General features: G+C 37.7%; 2 protein-coding genes across 4 annotated transcripts; one reads left to right on the top strand and one right to left on the bottom strand.

Annotated features, from left to right (window-relative positions):
• The first annotated feature begins 1,472 nt into the window (after window positions 1-1,472).
• Window positions 1,473-13,398, top strand: LOC117293817 (transcription factor IIIA-like). Of its 2 annotated transcripts, XM_033776268.1 has the most exons (10): window positions 1,473-1,719; window positions 4,178-4,278; window positions 5,799-5,889; window positions 6,809-6,897; window positions 8,391-8,464; window positions 9,125-9,211; window positions 10,149-10,195; window positions 10,669-10,752; window positions 11,630-11,785; window positions 12,186-13,398. In XM_033776268.1, exons 1-10 carry the CDS (start codon window positions 1,627-1,629, stop codon window positions 13,005-13,007), a joined length of 1,644 nt encoding a protein of 547 aa, XP_033632159.1. In that variant the 5' UTR covers window positions 1,473-1,626; the 3' UTR covers window positions 13,008-13,398. The 2 variants fall into 2 exon arrangements, with proteins under 2 accessions (XP_033632159.1, XP_033632160.1); XM_033776269.1 differs by lacking the exon at window positions 4,178-4,278 and having other exon boundaries at window positions 1,669-1,719.
• A 2,336-nt stretch (window positions 13,399-15,734) lies between these two features.
• LOC117294062 (translation initiation factor IF-3, mitochondrial-like) lies at window positions 15,735-20,530 on the bottom strand. 2 transcript variants are annotated; one of them, XM_033776577.1, is made up of 5 exons: window positions 20,469-20,530; window positions 18,803-19,320; window positions 18,282-18,454; window positions 17,147-17,387; window positions 15,735-16,767 (listed from the first exon to the last, which is right to left on the bottom strand). In XM_033776577.1, the coding sequence occupies exons 2-5, from the start codon at window positions 19,310-19,312 to the stop codon at window positions 16,537-16,539; spliced, it is 1,155 nt and encodes a 384-aa protein (XP_033632468.1). In that variant the 5' UTR covers window positions 19,313-19,320; window positions 20,469-20,530; the 3' UTR covers window positions 15,735-16,536. The 2 variants fall into 2 exon arrangements, with proteins under 2 accessions (XP_033632468.1, XP_033632469.1); XM_033776578.1 differs by having other exon boundaries at window positions 18,803-19,323; window positions 20,469-20,510.
• Window positions 20,531-20,582: the final 52 nt, after the last annotated feature.

Genomic DNA, 20,582 nt, shown 5'->3' with positions numbered 1-20,582 from the left:
ATAATGTGCAATATAATTTAGGTTTAACTATTCCAGAGTAAATTTGCTGAAAACATTCATTTATTGTGGCTCAATTGTTGTCATATGTTAAACAAAATTGCAGGTGAAGGAAGTATGATTGAATTCCCATTCTGTAAGTTTTGTGCATTGAATTGCATTTGATGGAATAATCAAATAAACAAACGTTTTAAAGTTGAACGTTAATTTTGTCAATGACTTTTAAAGTTTTGTATCACAGCTGCTCCTAAACGCCCATTGGAAATGAGTGGTTTTTTTAAAGAAAAACTACAAGAGTACTTTTTAAACCCTTTTTTATACAAAGTTTAAAACAACATATTGCAGAAGCATGATTACTTTACTAAGATGTTCACTTTACTGAGAGAGAGAATGCACAAAACAGTTTTATTATCATTTTTTTTAAACCACAGTTACTTTTGAATAATAACTATTATATTGGGGGTCGTCCAATAATAGAATGTGTAAATTATTATAATAACAATATTCGAACAAGGGGTTTTGAGCTTGAACTTTTGAGGCGACTGGATAAATTGAGGCTTTAATGTTGGTCCTAATTGGCTTGGGAAATGCGCACAAAACTGGCAGAAAAATAAGTATTTTAATACATCAAAACAATGTTTAGCTTTTTGATTTAGCCCCAAACAAAAATTAGATAATAAAGAATTATTATACACGCAAATAACCAAGTTAATCACCATTAAACCGTAACGTAATTTTAATTAACAAGCTAAGCGAAACAAATAATAAGAAGTCCATAAATCAAAAAAATGGAAAATCAGGTTTAAACTTTTGAGCATGATGAAACATGCCTTTTTACAAAACCACATAGCTTTGAGGTAAAATGTTTTTCAAAAATACTTCGTACTATCGAAAGCTGTCGTAGGCTTCTGCCCAATACTTGTATCATATACATGTGTACCTCCTGCCTGAGAACAAATCACGTATGATGAGGACGAAAAGTGGCCATCTGCTTTTTCTGGTTATAGAAATAATAGCAGAAAAGTAGATCTACTGTTCTACTTTATGTTACCAGAAAAGCAGGTTTTACTTAATCTCCTTTTATGCTGGCAAACAAAAAGTGGCCATCTGCTTTAATCCGAATATTGAGAAAGGCAGATCGAACGTTTTGTACAAATGTAACTTTGCTTTCTAGCGGCCGAATAGTGGCCATCTCCTTTTTATTCTCCTTTAAGATACCGGAAAAACAAATTTTACTTAGGCGGCCGAAAGTGTCCATTCGCTTTTTTGCTTTCAAGGACCGTAAAAAGAGAGTAAAATCTGTTTTTCAGGTGAGGTAGCAGAAAAGTATCATGGAGCTCAAGACACCCGAAGCCTGAAAATCTGATGTCTTAACTTTGAGGCTCGTGAAGGGCGCCACCAGCCTGACCGAATGTACGGATCCTTACAAATGTACCTTTGACCTCTCACTCATTACACGGAGATTTGCTGTCTATTCTCTCTCACACAAGTGCACGATCGTCGAAGCGAAATGTTTGACAGCAAAATTTTGCAAAATTGTATCCCTGCATGTGAACGTTTAAATAAGAAGGCATATTTGTCATTATTTATCCTGTGTAAATACTGATACTCGTGCTATTTGTAGGTACCATGAAGATTTTTCAGTGTACTTTACAAGGCTGTGAGGGGTCATTTAAGAAGAAATGGCAACTACGCGAACATCTCGCAAAACACGATGGTAAAGTAAGTACAGCGTGCAACCCATAGGGGTCTATTTCCGACAGAAATTATTTATTATTATTTGTTAATTACTACTACTAGTACTACTAGCTGGAAACTGAAGCAGACGATAGACGAACGCGAAACGAATATCATATAATTCTAGAGGAGTAGGAAGGACTGTTCACTGTATGGGCCCAATTTCAATTGTTTAGATTTAGTTAGCAGAAAATACTGCTTGATTAATTAATTAAGCAAGTTGTTAGTTGCGATTAACGTAACCCTCCTGCCGACAGCAGGAGGGTTAAGTTTTCCGACTAGCAAGTTGTGTGCTTTTTAAAGTTTAATTATTTATAAAATTATAAAAATATTGCTAATATAATTGTTAGTCTTTATTATGAAATATGGGCCATGGGTTACGGCATCATGGTCATGGAGCTACAGCTACTGATGAGCTACTTCTAAGTTCTAGAAACTATATAATTATAAGGCTCCCCGTGAGCCTTATAGGTGGGTCTAATATTTTGGACCTCCTTAAGTTAACGCTATACGTTTTTAAAATCGCCGTTGATAGATGAAAGTTTTACGACCGTTCGCCATCATTTACTAACATTTCCTTTGTACTCCACACACGAAACTTTCCCATCACACTCAATATACATTCATGGTGCTTGTATGGCCTGTTTGTTGAGTTAAATTAAAAAAACATCTTCAAAAAATTTAGTTTTCTGCTCGGTACTCACTGTTGTTTTTCTGCCGCATCACACGTTTTTTGACTTCTCAATATGCTCAACGCTTTATTTTTTGGTCAATTGGTCACCAAGCGCTGTACACGCGGCACCAGCCTACTTGCTTGCCAAACTGCCGAGCCACAACGGAGTTGGACTAAACCATTCTGTAAAAAGGGTGTTACGCGGCAGTGCGTGTGTGCTATATGCATGAACGGCGGGCATCGTAAACGGACAGTGCGCTGCCGCGTAACACCCCTTCTACAAAATGGTTTAGTCCAACTCAGTCGCGGCTCGTCAGTTCGGCCGCGTGTACAGCGCTTGTTCTTGTTGAAAAGTTAACTGCTGTAAAAAGTGTATATCACTCAGATTTTTACTCAACTTTCTATATGTATATTTTTTTCAAATTTATATTTTAAACCTAATCAATATTATTTTTATTTGTTTATTTAAATACTCCAATCAATATATATTGAATTAATTGGGGAGTCTTATTTCTAGCCTCTTCAAGTAAAAACAATGTTAATTAAGAAATGTATTTAATTTTGTTTACTTTCTTTCTTCATTTAATTCGGAAGGAACTCAACTCATTTTGTATTTTTTGCTGAAAATATTTCCTGCAGCAACTTGTTGAAAAATGGCCAGAGACACTGTTTTTCTTAGCAAGTTCTAAGTTTTCACTGTATTCGACTGACATTATAAAATATTACTTTTATTGTGTCTTTCTTGCCTATGCATTGACTCATGGAGGAAGGAAGAGAAGGAGTTCGAAGAAGGGACTTCAAAAGTTTAACGACACCTCGTAATCACCCACATACCTTATACAAACAATGGGCAACTGGGCATATGTGAGTTGGCGCGTGCGCACTTGGTTCTTCACTCAACTATGGTGTCGTATGACGTATGGATGTAATACAGAAAAAACAATAAAAATTGTGTACACTTCCACCCCCCCAAATTTGAAAAAACACAATTGAATACCAACCACCCTCGTGTGCTAGTACCCAAGTTTTGAACCACCGCTAGCTAGCGAAAGTCACAAAAAATGTAAAAATATGCCATGATGTTTCCGTGAAACACCACAAACGGTAAATGGAAACGTGTATGTTCACAATTCTTGTCTCCAATTATTCAACTTAGCACGAAGGCAACGGCGCAGTCTGGCGGTACCACACCTTCTGTACAAAGAGATCTAATCCTGCTCGTTAATCGGCCGTCCAGCTGGAGGTCTCCTATCTTTTTCCACTGGTCAGACAGGGGCATTGTCAGGGTATTCTTTTGTTACTCTGCGGTTTTGCGGGTCGTTCGAGCTCCTTCTCTTCCTTCCTCCATGATTGACTTTGACAAAAACAAAATGATGACTGTGCCTTTAAAGACACTATTGGTAATTTTCAAAGACCAGTCTTCTCACTTGGTGGATACATCTAAGCTACATGTAATATGCATAAAATAACACACCTGACAATTTGAGCTGAGTTGGTCGTCGAAGTTGCGAGGTAATACATATGAAAGTGCTTTCAGATGGTTGGTTTCGAGACCTCAAATCTAATTCTGAGGTCTTGAAATCAAATTTGTGGAAAATTACTTCTCTCTCAAAAATTACGTTACTTCAGAGGGAGACGTTTCTCACAATTTTATGCAATCAGCAGCTCCCCATTACTCCTTACCAAGTAAGGTTTTATGCTAATAATTATTTTGAGTAATTACCAATAGTGTCCACTGCCTTTAATAGTGTTCAAAATTATTTTTGACAGAGAGAGTTTATATGCACCCATGAAGGCTGTACCAAGAACTACACACGGCAAGGCCACCTTCAAAGACACTTGTCAACACATTCCGACAAGAAAGATTTTGTGTGAGTTACAGAGTTACAAAGACTTACTTAAAAAGCCCTCAATAGACCTTTATCATGGTGTGGCCATCTTAATTTTGTTTCGTTCCAACTCATTGTAACCAAACTGAGGCTGGACGAAATAATACATGTAGTCTGGTGCCATGCGCATAATGAATGTTAGTATTCTTTACTGTTAATGGAAACAGGGAACACATGACCAAAATGGTGACAACGTGATAAAGTTCTATACAGGGCTTTAACCATGACATGTACTGCATTGGGGAAATATACACAAGACCATAGGGCTTGTACGTAGCTCAAAATTGTTAGTGGACAAGAATTTATCTGTTTTGGCTTCTTGTGCAGTACTCTGATACTGAAAAGAATTGAAAGACAACTGGATCAGACTCGTATTCTACCTTTACCGGGGTGGCATGGTTGGCTTGTGCGTAAAGCGCTCGTCTCTCACCAAGATGACCCCGGTTCGATTCCCATTAAGTTGTGCGTTGGTTCTCTGCTGTGCCACGAGGGTTTTCCAGACCATCCGGTTTTCCTCCCTCGGGAAAAATCAAACACTTTTGATCTTGGCTGTGCTCCGTGGTCATAATGGGTTGATGTGGCTGGCAGCAAGAGGCGCCCTTGCATGCCTGCTTCTCGAACACGTTGTAGCCGCGTCCTTCGCAATTCAGCTCTTAGCTGCGAGTAAGGTTGATTATCCCCCAAATTATTATTATTGAAAAAAAAATATTACAAGATGATTTAGCCTATTATTATTGCCTTATATGCTTTTAATAATCAATTTAAAAACACAAGACCATCAGGCTTGCCCAGTAATGAGTTTACTGGCCCGACACTAAAATCACTGGTCTCAGGCAGGCCCTGTGTTCATTTCCAGTGTTAATTTCAAGCACTGACTTGTATCTACTGATCAAATGGGATTCTCCAAAAATTGTAACTTTGTAAACAAATCTCACTTTTTAAAATATTACACACAAACTGACAAATTATTGGTTATATCTAGTAGTTTGTCATTTGTCATGCTGTATGAGCAATGGCCACATTAAAGCATTCGGGTACTTTTTCAAAAAGTCCACAGATTTACATGTACAATAAACTTACACGGTTTGAAGATAATCAAAGAAGAAAGCTTCCCTTCAAATGTTACTTACTGAAGTGCTGTAGTTTTTGAGAAGTGAGTAAAATAAGTCACAAAATAATATTCGTCTCGGTGAGACGAAAATTATTTTAGCATGTAAAAACGTACCAACCAGTTATGATATTGTACCATAACATACATGTACCATAACTGGTTATTACTGTGACATTTTTGTGACATTGTTTTACTCATTTCTCAAAACCTACAGCACCTCAGTAAGTAACATTTCAAGGGAAGCTTTCTACTATCATTTTCTTTAAACTGTGCAAGTTTACCGGTAATGTAAATCTGTGGACATTGTGTTTTGTGTATAGAAAAAAAAGTACATAGACCCTTTCTTAAGACATGATTATTCTAACTCTCTATTCTTTTATCTCGCGCCCAGGTGTATGGAGGATGGCTGTAACAAAACATTCAGCATAGTTGATACTCTAAAGAAACACATCCGCAGAATCCATCGCGAGAGAGTATTTAAGGTAGGTAAATGTTGTGTTGACAAGAGACTACAGCGCTAGTCTAACTTCCATTATGTCATAGGTCATGTGCATTTAGACCAACGCCATTGTGATTTTTAGTTTGGATACAAATAAACCAAAGATTTAACAGTAAAGTCTTAAATGGTGATAACTGATTCACACGAATGTCCCTCAAAATTGTGGTTTTTTTTACTTTGTGAACTAACACTGTCCGTCATTTTGCAGAACCAAATTTTTTACTCCACAAGTAAGCGGACTGTGATTAGTGTAAGGACAATTTTCCCACTATCTTTAGAATTCCCCAATAGTTGTTTACATACCAGCTAGCGGCCCATATCATCTGTCATTCCAAGGGCTCACTCTTATTTCTTGTAAAACGCACCACACGCAATCCTAGGGTAACACTCACGCTTAACTGTTTACCAGAGTTCAATTCTTCTTCACTTAAAGGGTCTATGTAACTTTTGTAGGACAAAAAACACAATGTCCACAGATTTACACTAAACTTACACAGTTTGAAGATAATGATAGTAGAAAGCTTCCCTGAAAATATTACGTGCTGAGGTGCTGTAGTTTTTGGGAAATGAGTTAAACAAATGTCATGAAAATAATTTTCGTCTCATGAGACGAAAATTATTTTAAACATTTACAAACGTATTTTTATGACATTGTTTTACTCATTTCTCAAAAACTACAATACCTCAGCACGTAATATTTTCAGGGAAGCTTTCTACTATCATTATCTTCAAACTGTGTAAGTTTAATGTAAATCTACGGACATTTTGAAAAAGTACCCAAATCCTTTAAGTCTCAACATGACAATAGTTCTACGACTGTGGAGTAAGGTGGCCTCACTCAGTCGATAAGAAAAATTCTCAGGACAATTCTTATGGATACTGAGTTCTGATTTTCTCTTCAGTGCAATCATGAAGGATGTGAGAAAACCTTTAAGAAGCGTCAGCATCTCACAGTGCACAGCTACCTTCACACCAACATCAAACCATTCAGGTAAATATATTATAAAAATAACTAGTTTTTATATTGTGCTTTATTTAAAGGCAGTGGACACTATTGGTAATTACTCAAAATAATTAGTAGCATGAAACCTTACTTGGTAACGAGTAATGGGGAGACCTCAGAGGCGTCAGAATTAGATTTTGAGGTCTCGAAATCAAGCATCTGAAAGCACACAACTTCATGTGACAAGGGTGTTTTTTTTTTCATTATTATCTCGCAACTTCGATGACAAATTGAGCTCAAATTTTCACAGGTTAGTTATTTTATCCATATGTTGAGATACACCAAGTGAGAAGACTGGTCTATGACAATTACCAAGTGTCTGATTGCCTGCATTTTGCCCCACAGCACCTCGTAAACTTTACCTATTGCTATAAAGGTATGTCTCATCCTTCAAAACGTAGCTCCACATACTTTGCAGGATAAAATAGCGAGTGCTTTGATAGGCCTTAGGGGTGTGATAAAGAACTACCAGACAGGCATCTTGATGCGCTTATCATTATATTGAATGTATTTTCAGACAGGGTTTAAAGTTTTTTAATTATGAGACGTAAGAGATGTTAAATTTGCATCGGGGATAAAGAATATTAATTTTGGTTTTTACCCATACACCGATGTGTGTTAGCACTGTACTGTCCCGAGTCCTGTGAAATTGTTCACATGCCTGTGGTATTTGTTCACAGGACGCGGGAAAGTACTGAGTAAACAGTGCTAACATACATCGGTGTACGGGTAAAAACCAAAGTTAATTATGAGACAATTTATGGAACACTTTTTGAGGGGTTACAAGGTGCTGCGGCGCATTCAGCAGCCACTGCCAGAAACACCGGGGCAGACCCCTTCTCTTAGTGGTTCATGTAAATGCAACTGGGTTCTTGTATGTGGACTACACATATATATGTGCACTAATTTGATTATACGTGTAGTCTGTTCGAATTTTAATAATAAGAATAATATGAAAGAAAGGGCGCCAAAATCCACAAAAATGAGGTGCTCAAGGCGCACACATCTTGATTCTAGTCTTGTAATAAAATCACAGTCCACTGAAGATTCTGAGCTACAAGTCCTGTCGTTTTGTTGATCCCCCTCTTTGCATTTTGCCATTGAACTAGTGAGATTTGTAATTTGTCATTTCATAATTGCTGAAATAAATGTAATTTTGTTATGTAGTGTTTTGTAAATTTTGTACTTTTTACACTTCATTGCATTTTAATATGTTATTGTTGCTATTTTTAAGATGTACTTTGACCCTTTCCACTTCTCCTTCTGGTCATTTTGTTATACATAATAATAATAATAATAATAATAATAATAATAATGATAAATAATAATAATAATATACCAATAAATAAACAAATTTGAGCCATGTGTGTATTGGCAATTGACTGCAAGGCTTGACTGCAAGGCTTTTTGTTTCTAGAATAGGTTTTTGCTACTCTCTCGGTTTAAATTTCAACTGTGTTTTTTCTCCTCTGTCTTTATAGATGTGAACATGAAGGTTGTGAGGCCAGTTTCGTGCTTCCCAGCAAGTTAAAAAGCCATATGAAAATACACAAAGGTGAGGATTTCTATTTGTTTTACTGCCCTGTTTAATGTCAATGTTATCCAAATGCCTTTTTTTTTTATATCTTGATATGTTTAACAGTTTTATTGTACTGTTTCTGATCTTTTATCAATCTTAGACATGTACATTTTTCATTTAGGGTCTTTTTAAACACAATAAAGAATTGAATTGAATTAACTTACTGACAGATTGAGAGAGTGTGGATTGTTGACAAGTAGAATGCCTGGCCCGACATTTTAAATTTCCCTCATGCCCTCTTGTCGTTGCATTGGTGCTCTTTGAAATATTCCAGTACAAATGTATACTTCCCTCATAGGGGTCGCTTCTCCACACAGGTCTTTTAAGGAAGGCATTGTATAGACACCAGATCATACTTCATAACACTCAATTTACTTGCAGTTCTGTATGAAAACAGTGGGTAGCGATTGAATTTGTTACAAACACGTGAAGTGCTTTTAACTGTTACTGCAAGGTATTGTAGTACGTGTTTTTTACTTTATACGGTGTGTCTTGTGTACTAGGTGCAAGGGCATAACCCCAATAATATATTCTTTATCCCTGATGCAGAATTAACATACATGTACATGTTTACATGTATTAACAGGTATTGTGATTTATCCAAATTATTGACCATTACAAACTTCGTCCACCCAGGTTACACATGTGACAAGGAAGGTTGTAATATTCACTTTACTACATGGAGTGGGCTGCGGAAACATCTCTCTGTTGAGCATATGACAGGTATATATATATACATATTTTTCTGGGGCAAGCAAAATGCAGTGTTTAAGCCTGATGGGCTACTTTGCAAAAAGCTAACTAGGAGGATCCCAACATGCAAAAAATAACAAAACAGACGAAAAAAAAATTCATCGAAGTTGAAAGAGAATAATGAAAGAAAAAATCACCCTTGTTGCACAAATTTGTGTGCTTTCGGATGCCTTAAAAAGGTTTCAGGACTGAAGTATTTTAATATTCAAGTGAGGATTTACCTCTTTCTCAAAAGCTACTTTACCTCAGTGGGAGCCGTACAACAGTTAACAACTACTAACAACAGCTCTCCATTGCTCGTTACCATGTAATTATTTTATGCTAATAATTATTTTGAATAATTGTCTGGTTTTATAATACATGTATTCAAATGGCTAGTCATTTTGCCAGTTTAAATTTCTTTTTGTGTACATTTTGCCTTATATTTGATATATTGACTGTGAGCTTCGTGTATTATTTGCAATACAGTAAATTTACATGTTTTGAGTTTGATTATGATATGCTTGAAACTTTTTCAATATTTGTGTGCATTGGTATTTTAAATGCTTAACAAGTTGTTTGGTTTTTATTTTATATTGCTCTTATTTTATTAATTGCATAACTTTTTTAGGTGTATTTATTTTGACTGTTTCGTCTCCCAAATTTATTTAACAAATTTTGCATTATCTAACAGGCCGATTGTATTATTTTATTATGTATTTTTGAATATTTGTGTTTCTTGCTTTGGCACTTAAAAGTGTAGATTTTAATAATGAAAATTTCATTTAATTTAGCCTTCGGCTGCAATCAGATTTGCTTTGTTATGATTTTGTCTACAGACTAGTTATTATTTACTTGTTAAAGTTTTTATGGAGCTTTATTATGAGGAAAAACAAAAATCATGTCTCTTCTTTTTCTTCTTTCTCAGAATTTAAGTGTGAAACATGTGGGAAGGTCTACTACAAGAAGCACAAGGTATGAATATACTCCTATACTCTGTGAAGTTTTACCAGGATGATAATAATAATAATAATATCAGAGTCTTATATAGCGCACGTATCTACCAAACAAGGTGTTCAAGGTTCTGAGTATATACAAACTTTCAGAAAGGTTATTGCAGTGATGAATCCTGAGAACCAATCATTTAGCACTTTGTAAGGGTTTACAGGGTGCTACGGCGCATACATGAGGTTTGAAATATTTTTTCCAAAACTTTGTGAAGAATCTGTTTGATGCGCGTGGGTTGTGTGTATGTGCGCAATTAGATTACGCGCACGCTTAGATTACGCACTGTTACTATAGCTATGAATTGCGTTCCGCGTGATAATGTGGCACGCCCGACACGTGGAAGCCAGCTTGTTATAAACAGCTCCAGCTGGTCTTTAGTAGAGAAACTGTCTGGGGTATTCATGAATGTTGATTTAATCGAATTGAATTTGTATCCACAGCTTCGTGCCCATGTAAAATCCCATGAGCAGATTAAGGAAGTTCTGACCTGTCCGAGAGAGAACTGTGACCGATCATACCTCAAGGTAAATGCCGCCTCCAACGATTCTAAAGAGAATGATTAAAATATTACTTGCTGAGGTGCTGTTGGTTTTGAGAAATTAGTAAAAAAAAAAATATCATGAAAATAATTTTTATCTTAGGAGACAATAATTGCTTACCAGTACTGGTAATCAAACACACAGTTTTTTTGTTATTTAAAAAAGAAAATTATGCAAGTCGCCAGACACACAAGGCCTGGAGGCCACTTCAAGGTGTGGGCTACAATTTATTTTTGCCAGGGGTCGTTGCCACCTACTCCTGGCGCTGAAATGGGGCTACCCCTTTTACAGTCCATGCGGATGTAGGCTTGGGTAATAGTAATATCAAAGTCTTATATAGCGCACGTATCTACCAAACAAGGTACTCAAGGCGCTGAGTATATTCAAATTTTCAGAAAGAAATGTTATTGCAGTGATGAATTCTGAGACCCAATTATTATTATGGTATCATCCATCAGAAAGCCTGGCTGGTAGAGCAGAAAGCACTACCTCCACAACTTAGTTTCAGGGATCCCAGTTTTCTGGCTATTGCCGTAGTTCCGGCTTTTTCAAATTTTCCCCTGATTTTTTCCGGCGCTCTGCGTTTTATCTGGCCGGGAAAATTTTTTTTTTAATTAAAAATAAACTTTATTGAAAACAGATTTCCGCCGTTCCGTTTTTCATATGGCCAGAGAAAATATAAGTTTTGAAAAAAAGATTTCAGGCGCTTCGTATTTCATTTGGTTGGAGAAATATATTTTATTCTAGTTAGGATAAATCTTAGCATCTGCCTTGAAGTATCATTCCAGAATGTTCCCTGCAATAACCTTGCCCTCTCAAAGAAGATATTCCATGCCTGACATCTGATTTGTTTTTCCCACAGGCTTCATATCTGGAGCTTCACATCAGGAACTACCACGACGGTGAACGACCCTATGCCTGCGATCACCCCGGCTGTAGTAAAACATTCATTCATAAATGCTCACTGTCTAAACATCAAGTGGTGCATAATGCCGACTACAAACGCCCACCACCCAAGGTAATTGTTATATCTTTAAATGCAGTGGACACTATTGGTTATTACTCAAAATAAATGTTAGCATAAAACCTTACTTGGTAACGAGTAATAAGGAGAGGTTGATAGTACAAAACTTTGTGAGAAACGGCTCCCTATGAAGTGACGTAGTTTTCGAGAAAGAAGTGATTTTCCAAGAATTTGATTTTGAGACCTCAGAATTAGAGTTTGAGAATCAAGGGTGTTTTTCTTTCAATATTATCTTGCAACTTCGACGACCAGTATCTTGCGAAACAGTTGTATTTTTCAATCGGGATTAATTGAAGGAGACAGACAATTTTTTTTGCACAAATGCGAACAATGTACAAATATCTAGGAATCAGGATTATATTTGATTTTTTGTAAAATTGTTTCCTATTTTCAGCCCCGGAAGAAGAGAGGTCTGGCCTCAAAACTCTCCTGCTTCCCAGATTCAGCCACACTAACAAGGCCAAGACAAACTAAATACAAAATTGAATCTCACAAAGATGATGGTGGAACTACAGATGAAAAACCTACCCAAGACACTGAGATTAAAGCCAAAAACACTGAGATGTCTGCCCAAATCACAGAAATGTCTACCAAAAAAACGCCTGCCAAAAACACGCCTGCCAAAAACACAGAGATGTTTGCCCAAGACACTAAGATGTGTACCCAAGACACTGAGATGTCTAGCTCTTCTCAACACACTGAACTGATTGCCCAATACATTGAGACGTCTACCCAAGACACTGAGACCTCTGCCCAAAACACTGAGACGTCGACCCAGAACACAGAAACATCTGCCAAAAACACAGAGACGTTTGCCCAAGACACTGAGATATCTACCGAAGACACTGAGATGACTGCCCAACACATTGAGAGATCTGCCCAACTCACTGAGATGGCTTCCCAAAACACTTGGACCTCCGCCCAAAACACAGAGACGTCTGCCAAATACACGCCTACCAAAAACACAGAAACGTCTGCCCAAGAAATTGAGATTTCTACCCAAGACACTGAGATGTCTACCCAAAATACTGTGACATCTGCCCAGAACACTGAGACATCTACTGAAGACACCGTTCAAGAAGACATGGAGACATCGCCGATTGATGAGAGGCAGGCGATTCTGAACGATGAAGACGAAGAGACACTTGGTAATGAGATGGACACGTCTTCAACTGGGAATGATGTTGAACATTCTTCAAAGGAGCAGAACCAATGAGGGTATAATCCCTCAACACAAAAGGGTCTTTGGTTTAGACGGAGCCTTACAAAATTTGTTATGACATCAGAATCCTGCCACACAGTGCATTTCAGAATTGTTCAGGATTTTCTAGGATTCCTCACCCCTTGTCAAGCAAGTTTGGTTCGGCAGAGTGGTACTAAATCCATCAAACCTAAGTGAAATAAAAACCGGGATTATTTCGAAAAAAAAAGAGTGAACGAGATCAATGAGTGATGCAAAGAAAACCAAATAGGACGAGTACATCTCAACGTTAAGATCAGGGTTGTAGCTAGACCAATTTTAATGGTGGGCTATATAATTAAAATTTGTTCGAAGTCTACCAAGGGCGAGCGGATCAACAAAATTATTCATGTTTTTTTTTAACTATGAGGCCTAAGGTCATCATTGATTAATTGCTAGCTTTCTGCATGATGCCAGGTTTCCAAACAGTTCATTTCGTGGGGCCATGCAATAAGTTGAATGACATTTATCGACTGTGTTCTTTCTTGGTGACATTTGATACACCTAATATCGTGTCTCAAATCAATGCACAGTGGACATTATTTTGAACTAATCTGGGGGAAATCTGTGCTTGGCGGCACAATGTATTTTGTTCCGAGTGCCGGGCTAAAAATTGTAAATTCGGGCCACCGTGGCTACAACACTGGTGGAGATGATTGAACTACAGAAGAGCACATGGCCCAAATTCATAGGGTTGCTTCAAGCAGAAAATATTGCTAAAAAATGTTAAGCATTAATAAGCAGGATACCAGTCACAACTTGTGACATGGTAGTTTAGCTGATAACCATTTTTTCGTTAGCATCCTTTTGTTGTACTTAGCTACTTTGTTGTTCTTAAGCAGCTCTATGAAATTGGACCCCATTCTGAGATGCTATAGGAATAAAAATTTGTGACCCAGATTTTGAGAAGACCAAGATCTACAGCTGAATTTTAGTGATTGCAAAGATTATACCCTTAGTCTTCAGGGCTCGAATTTGTGGGAACAATCCACAAGGTCGTGTAGCTCAAAATGTTAACTGGAACAGAGCTGTTTTTAAAAGACCAGAATCAAAATGAGGAGACTTCCTGAGACAGTTTAACATGCATTTAACTGTTTTTTATTTTATCTCACTTGTCTTTATGGGTATTGAGTATACTTCATTACTCAACAGAACTAGAAGAAGCTACTGATCTCACAAGATAAATATTCCATGGCTGCAGGATATGTTGACAGCTGAAATATGTAACGAGAACGACAGTTTCTTTAGGAATATCCGACCTACCGCCATAAATAGTGTGCCGCCTATGGAATGATAATCTGGTGAGAATAGTAGCTTGTCACAGGCAAGATTTGAATTATGGAGCTCTGAAAAAAATCTGAAATCGGACGCTCATATCTAATGACTCTGTGAACAGCAGACATGAAAAGCTTTACATACATTGTGTAAGGCTAGGGGGATAGGATCATTGCATGCAGCAGGGCCCAATTTCATGGCTCTGCTTATCGTAAGCACAGAATTGGCGCTTACGGAAGTGGGGAATTCTGTGCTTACGGCAAACGCATTTCACGGGTGAGCGGCAAATTTTGGCTTCTGGGAGTGCGTACTCCACGTTACTAGGCATTCTATGATTACAAGGCTAGTGCAGAAATTTGGCGCTTGCAGGTAAGCGGGAAATCGTGATTGTAAACGCATAATTCGGCAGTAAGCAGAGCCATGAAATTGGGCCCCGATTGTTTAATCGAGCAATCAAAGCATGCAGTGCTCAGACAAACCTTACAAAATACACAACCAGTTGAATTTTCTTTGGTAACATCGTCGTGCGGCAAAAACAATATGAGATATTTCTATATTTTATTTGGTTTTGATAATAAATTACTGTATGACCAATATTTTTAATAATAATTACTGTATCCAGTATTGTTGAAAACAGGCTAAAAATACATTGGATTAAATGTAACAGTCACTGAGCTCAATGAGATTTGTTTTAAGTTGTATTTATTTGTTTACATCTTTCTGGCAAATGGCAAGGAATCCTCAAAAGGGACTAGCGATGAAGCCCAATGACCATTTTGAGGTATGGTGGACTCAACACTATGACACTATTTGGTTCGGGTAAATTTGTCTGTAGACACCCAAACCAATCTGCACTCCTATAGTGTCCACTATACCTCAAAAAAGCTAACAGGCATGTTGATAACACAAGTTTCAGCCGATAGCTCACATTGATGTAACTTTAAAGGCAGTGGACACTATTGGTAATTACTCAAAATAATTATTAGCATAAAACCTTACTTGGTAATAAGTAATGGGGAGCTGTTGATGGTATAAAACATTGTGAGAAACAGCTCCCTCTGAAGTAACATAGTTTTCGAGAAAGAAGTAATTTGATTGCGAGAGACCTCAGAATTAGATTTTGAGGTCGTGAAATCAAGCATCTGCAAGCACACAACTTCATGTGACAAGGGTGTTTTTTCTTTCATTATTTTCTCGCAACTAAGCAACCAATTGAGCTAAAAAAAATTACAGGTTTGTTATTTTATGCAAATGTTGAGATACACCAAGTAAAAAGACTGGTCTTTGACAATTACCAATAGTGTCCATTGTCTTTATAGCAGAAGAAGTAAGGTTGTTTTAAATTTAACTTTCGGTGATAAACTGTTGACCTAATGTATATGAGGAAAATAATTCCATTACACAATGAACATACACGAAGTGGTTCTCTTTGGTGTCATATTATTATAGTTTTATTGTCCAACAGACGAGATAGAATACTAAACATTTCAAAAATATTTTGCCAATGGAAGAACAAAATTATCCTAGTCAAATTGTGCAGGTCTCTTCACAAGCTTCTTCACACATTCAATTTGATGATTCATGCATGTTATCAAATAACTGAGCCTGTTGTTTGTCAGGTATCCTTGAGTTCTGATTTCTTTTACCCCCATAAATTAAGGATTTTCCACATTTTGTTAATAAACCCCTGGACTTATAGATTCCATTGAGCTTTTGAGAACAGTATCCTCAGTGCTAGATAAGTACATCACAGAGCCCGACTTATTTTATTTAAACAAAAAAACCAGGATTTTTATTTTACATTGGAGACTTTTAAAAATCTGAATACAGATGCAAATACCCTTGAAAGTCTTTCCGAAAATAAACAACTGTAAATATTTCATCTTGTGAATATTTCATCTGAACGAAAACCCTTGGTTCTTCTTCACTTTCATCAGCTACCCGACGGCTTCGCTCTTCTTCAATCGCTCATTTCCAGCTTTCCCCGGGACCCCACACCATGAGACCCTATGGTGATCGCGCCTTTTCAGTCATAGCTCCAACACTTTGGAACAAGCTACCCACCCACATTCAAGCAGCTCCTTCATTGGACACTTTTAAATCGCTACTTAAAACCCATCTGTTTTGTCAATCTGATTATAGCGCTCTATAAAATGTTGTATTTATTATTTATTGTTGACCACTACACCCTAACAAACACCAGAAACAGGAACGAATGTGTCCACATTGTTCAACTGTCCACTTTCTCATCCTGAACTTTAGCCTCTTCCCTTGAGTCTCCCGCTGCCTGCTTCAGGCTCTCCTCAGCATTCTTCTGCTTGACTCTGTTGGCCTTCTCCTTGGCTGACATAGGTCTGAGGACCACGGAGAGGTTCATACCCTCCCTGCCGATATCCCTTGGCTTGCTTGCAAAGGTGACTCGGTCTTCAATGCCATTCATCAACTGGTGGACAACTGCCATCTAGTAAACACAAGTAACAATAAACAAATTGTTTTAATGTTGAGGCCGTTAACCACCGTTTTTTTTTCAGAACCAACACTACTCAAAAGAGATATTCACATATTGTTACCGCAAACCTCTCTTAGTTATACTTCCACCAATATGCAAAGTTTCAAATCCTACGTACAAAACATTTTTAACAATAATAATAACTTACACAGTGCATTTTTCATTAGACCAAACAAATTCCAGTAATCTTTCTTGGCTCCCAAGCTTGGTTTCAGAGTGTATTTATTGAAAACAGAACAAAACTGAAAACCAAATGGAAGGACTCGTCCGAAAAACAAATAAATTCTTTCCCTTCAAAATTATTTTCCATATTTTGTGAACCCTAACCCACCTGTTGTTCCTTAGTGATCTTCTTCACTCCCTTGCCTCCACCCATCACAGTCACTCTGACGTGGACGTGCGACTCTCCTTCTTTCAGCCAGCCCTGCAGATGCTTTCGCTTGACCTCCAGGTCGTGTTTTTCTATGTTACCGGACAATCGGACCTCTTTGATCTGTGTTTGGGCACTGGCGTTTTTGGCTTTCTCTCTGTGTACCATCTGCTCTTGGTGGAGTTGTTTACCCGTCATTAATCTGATGTGAAGAGATGAGTAAGGATTTGGTCAGGTCTCGTTTTTGAGGGAAAGTAGAACTTAACTAAAAACCCTGCAGCAAGGGACCTTATTGGCTGCATCGACCCCATGGTATGTTGTCACATGCTGACAAGCTTTTTCCCTAGGTTAAAGGCGGTGGACACTATTGATAGTTACTAACAATACTTTTTAGCATAATAACTTACTTGGTAACAAGCAATGGAGAGCTGTTGAAAGTACAAAATCTATGATAAAACCTTGTGAGAAACAGCTCCCTCTGAAGTAATGTAGTTTTCGAGAAAGAAGTAAGTTTTCACTAAAATATTTGCATTTTATTTTGAGACCTCAGAATTAGATTTTGAGGTCTCGAAATCAAGCATCTGAAAGAACAGCTTCGTGTGACAAGGGTTTTTTTTCTTCCATTATTCCTTTGCAACTTCGATGACCAATTGAGTTCAAATTTTCACAGGTTTGTTATTTTATGCATATGTTGAGATACACCAACAAGTGGGAACACTGGTCTTTGACAATTGCCAAAGGTGTCAAGGGGTTAGTTTTGCTTTTTTGTCAACCACTTTTTAATCCAAGTGTTCTCTTTAGAGTTCTTCTCATATCCATGTATTGCCTGGGTTAATTTGAACTCATAACAGCGTCCCACTTCATCTCCGAAAGGCAGATAATTGTTCTCAATTCAAGAAACATCTCAAAACAGAAATATATCGGAAACCGTAGCTTTTGACATGTTTGAACTTTGGTTGTTTTTGTATATATACATGTAGCAGAGTTCTTGTTTTTGCGCCAGGAGTGTCATCATTGACAGACATGGTGCACTAGAAATATTCAATATTATTATTATTTTTATCTTAAGCTTCACTCCTCAAAGTTTTCCCTGTACCTATATGTTGGATACGGCTTAGTCTTTGAGTTGACCAACACAAGTTTGAGGCCGGTTTTCTGACTTTGTTTAATGGCCTCAGCACGGTGCAGTGAACCTAACAACTCCCCTTCTTCATCCAAGAGATTGACAATCTTGTCTGGTACAAGTTTGCCAACGCTTACCAGGGATTCCTGCAGATAAAAAAAAAAAACGACCCAAACCTAATGTTAGTTTTTGCATTGGGGATAAATAGCACAAACATTTTTTTCCCAGACACACTGATATGTATAAAGCACTATGTACTCAGCACTTTCCCAGAGTTCTGTGGGGAAAAAAAATCCACAGGCAAATCACTCAGGTGGGGTTCGAACCTAAGACCAACGAAAAGAACCATTGATTGACATTTTGACATTTCTATTAGTATGCTCTGATCATCCTCAGGAGAATGGCAATGCCATATTCTGCTGTTGTACTGTACATAAAGTTGTTATTAAAAAACCCACTAAAACCAGCTTCTCGGTGTTCAAAAGAATGTTTACCGTCAATGAGCCATTCCTCTTTGAGCCGTTCCTAGGCAAAGTTTTCCCCTTTGGAATTTTGATTTCACCCGCCCCCTCAGCATCAAGTTCTTTGGCCACATCATCCACCAAGCCTTCCTCAGTAATGTCAATTTTAAATGAGGCACTCTGACCGGGGTCTGATTCCGACGATAAAGGTCTTAGAAAAACTGCTGCCTTGAGTGGCTTGTGGACGATGCCTTGAATTTGAAAAGCTTCTCTACTCTGCAAAAGATGATGCTGTTTCGTGCATGTTTGAGTCCAATTCTTTGTGCTGCAGAATCCTCTGGCATTTTTGAGGTAATTCTCCACTCTACGACTCCATGGGTTTTGACGAAGCTGCAAGATTCTGTCTCTGCGGCACCCAGTGCAAGCAGTCCGATTGGATAGTTGGTGGAGACTTTTAACGAGATGATTGAGACTTTGTGACCTTGATGTCCAGGTTGGAATCAAGCACTGCTGCAGCACAGCATGCTGTCCTCTTGAAAGCATCACTGCACCTGCTTGAAATAAAAGGATATGCTCTAGAAGATTAGTCCTTTACAACAAATTGGAAACGTTTCCATATGGCGCCAACACTTTTTCATTTGATATGAAATAATACAAGTAGTGGTTAGTATCTAATTTTCCTCAATGAGATTTCCTTTTTTGTAAAAATGAGTAAAAAAAGTGGTAGCGCCATAGGGAAAGTTATCTAAAGAATTAAACCTAAAAAATTACTTTATAGTTCAAAAACTAAAAACAAAACCTATTTATAAAATTATTGTTAGTTTGAAGTAAACTTTACTTTAATCTGAATAATATTTGTAATAAAGAAAAAAGACCCATGACAACGTGCTGGGGGATGGATGCAATTCCTCCACTCAAAACGATCCAATGTCAAAAAATGATACATGGATGGGCCCTACTTCTACTCCTACTCTACATATCTACTCTATGAGGTTCGTTCCATTATCGTCTCCACTACCATGACTACAGAACGAAACCTCATCATAGTAGGAGTACAGGGCCCGATCTGAACTGTATACTTACTTCCATTCTACTACTACTATTGCCTTGTACTACATGTACGTGGGCCTATACCTACCTAGGTAGTAGTACTACTGTACTAGTACTAGTAGTAGTAGTAGTACTAGTATATAGTAGTCGTTCTATTTTGACTTATTTATGATAACTTTGTGTGTACTGTGAATAATAGACAAATCCATGCATTACATTTACAAATAGCCACATTGGTCATTGGCATCGTTACTATCTAAACACTCTAGGGCAAACCCTGTGTAGACTGTAGTGCGTGTTCCGTCACTTTTCTAAGTAAGTTCTGGGCCAAGTTCTGTGTACTCTAGCCCCACTTCTTTTGTGTGGCCGCTAGCCGAGCTACATGTAGCCTTGGCCACACAAGTGGGGCTATGCTTCTACACGATACTTTCAGCCTTTTACTCAGTCAGCTTTAGTTAGTAGTTCAATAGTTGTGTACAAAAAGTAATTGCTGTAAATTAGCATCTATCTCGTGTACAACAACGGCAACGCTAACCATGGCCAACCACAATATTTTTAAGGCCGACCAAGTTACCTCCACCGTCATCTACCTATCGACCTTATTTTTGTCGTAAACATCACAATTTAGAGAAATTATTTCGGAGCTCACCTGTGGGGGGCTAGGTCACGGTGCGTTTCAATGCAAAAAGTGCATTGGTCAGCAGTTTACAGCGCTAATGTATTTTGCACGCTGTTTCCGCTCGTCCCCGCACGGTTAACTTCT

Source organism: Asterias rubens, chromosome 8 (genome assembly GCF_902459465.1).
Source record: "Asterias rubens chromosome 8, eAstRub1.3, whole genome shotgun sequence".
Taxonomy (NCBI): domain Eukaryota; kingdom Metazoa; phylum Echinodermata; class Asteroidea; order Forcipulatida; family Asteriidae; genus Asterias; species Asterias rubens.
The sequence above is the reverse complement of the archived record's forward strand: the minus strand, read 5'-3'. Positions and strand labels throughout refer to the sequence as shown.

What these genes read in the sequence shown, in the direction of transcription:
- LOC117293817 (XM_033776268.1), top strand. Translation starts at nt 1,627, where the DNA reads ATGAAGATTTTTCAGTGTACTTTACAAGGCTGTGAGGGGTCATTTAAG. An exon ending in TCGCAAAACACGATGGTAAA is followed by an intron (nt 1,720 to 4,177) that starts GTAAGTACAGCG and finishes TATTTTTGACAG; the next exon opens with AGAGAGTTTATATGCACCCA. An exon ending in GTGACCGATCATACCTCAAG is followed by an intron (nt 10,753 to 11,629) that starts GTAAATGCCGCC and finishes TTTTTCCCACAG; the next exon opens with GCTTCATATCTGGAGCTTCA.
- LOC117294062 (XM_033776577.1), bottom strand. Translation starts at nt 19,312, where the DNA reads ATGCTTTCAAGAGGACAGCATGCTGTGCTGCAGCAGTGCTTGATTCCA. An exon ending in AGAGGAATGGCTCATTGACG is followed by an intron (nt 18,455 to 18,802) that starts GTAAACATTCTT and finishes TTTTATCTGCAG; the next exon opens with GAATCCCTGGTAAGCGTTGG. An exon ending in AGATCACTAAGGAACAACAG is followed by an intron (nt 16,768 to 17,146) that starts GTGGGTTAGGGT and finishes TGTGTTTACTAG; the next exon opens with ATGGCAGTTGTCCACCAGTT.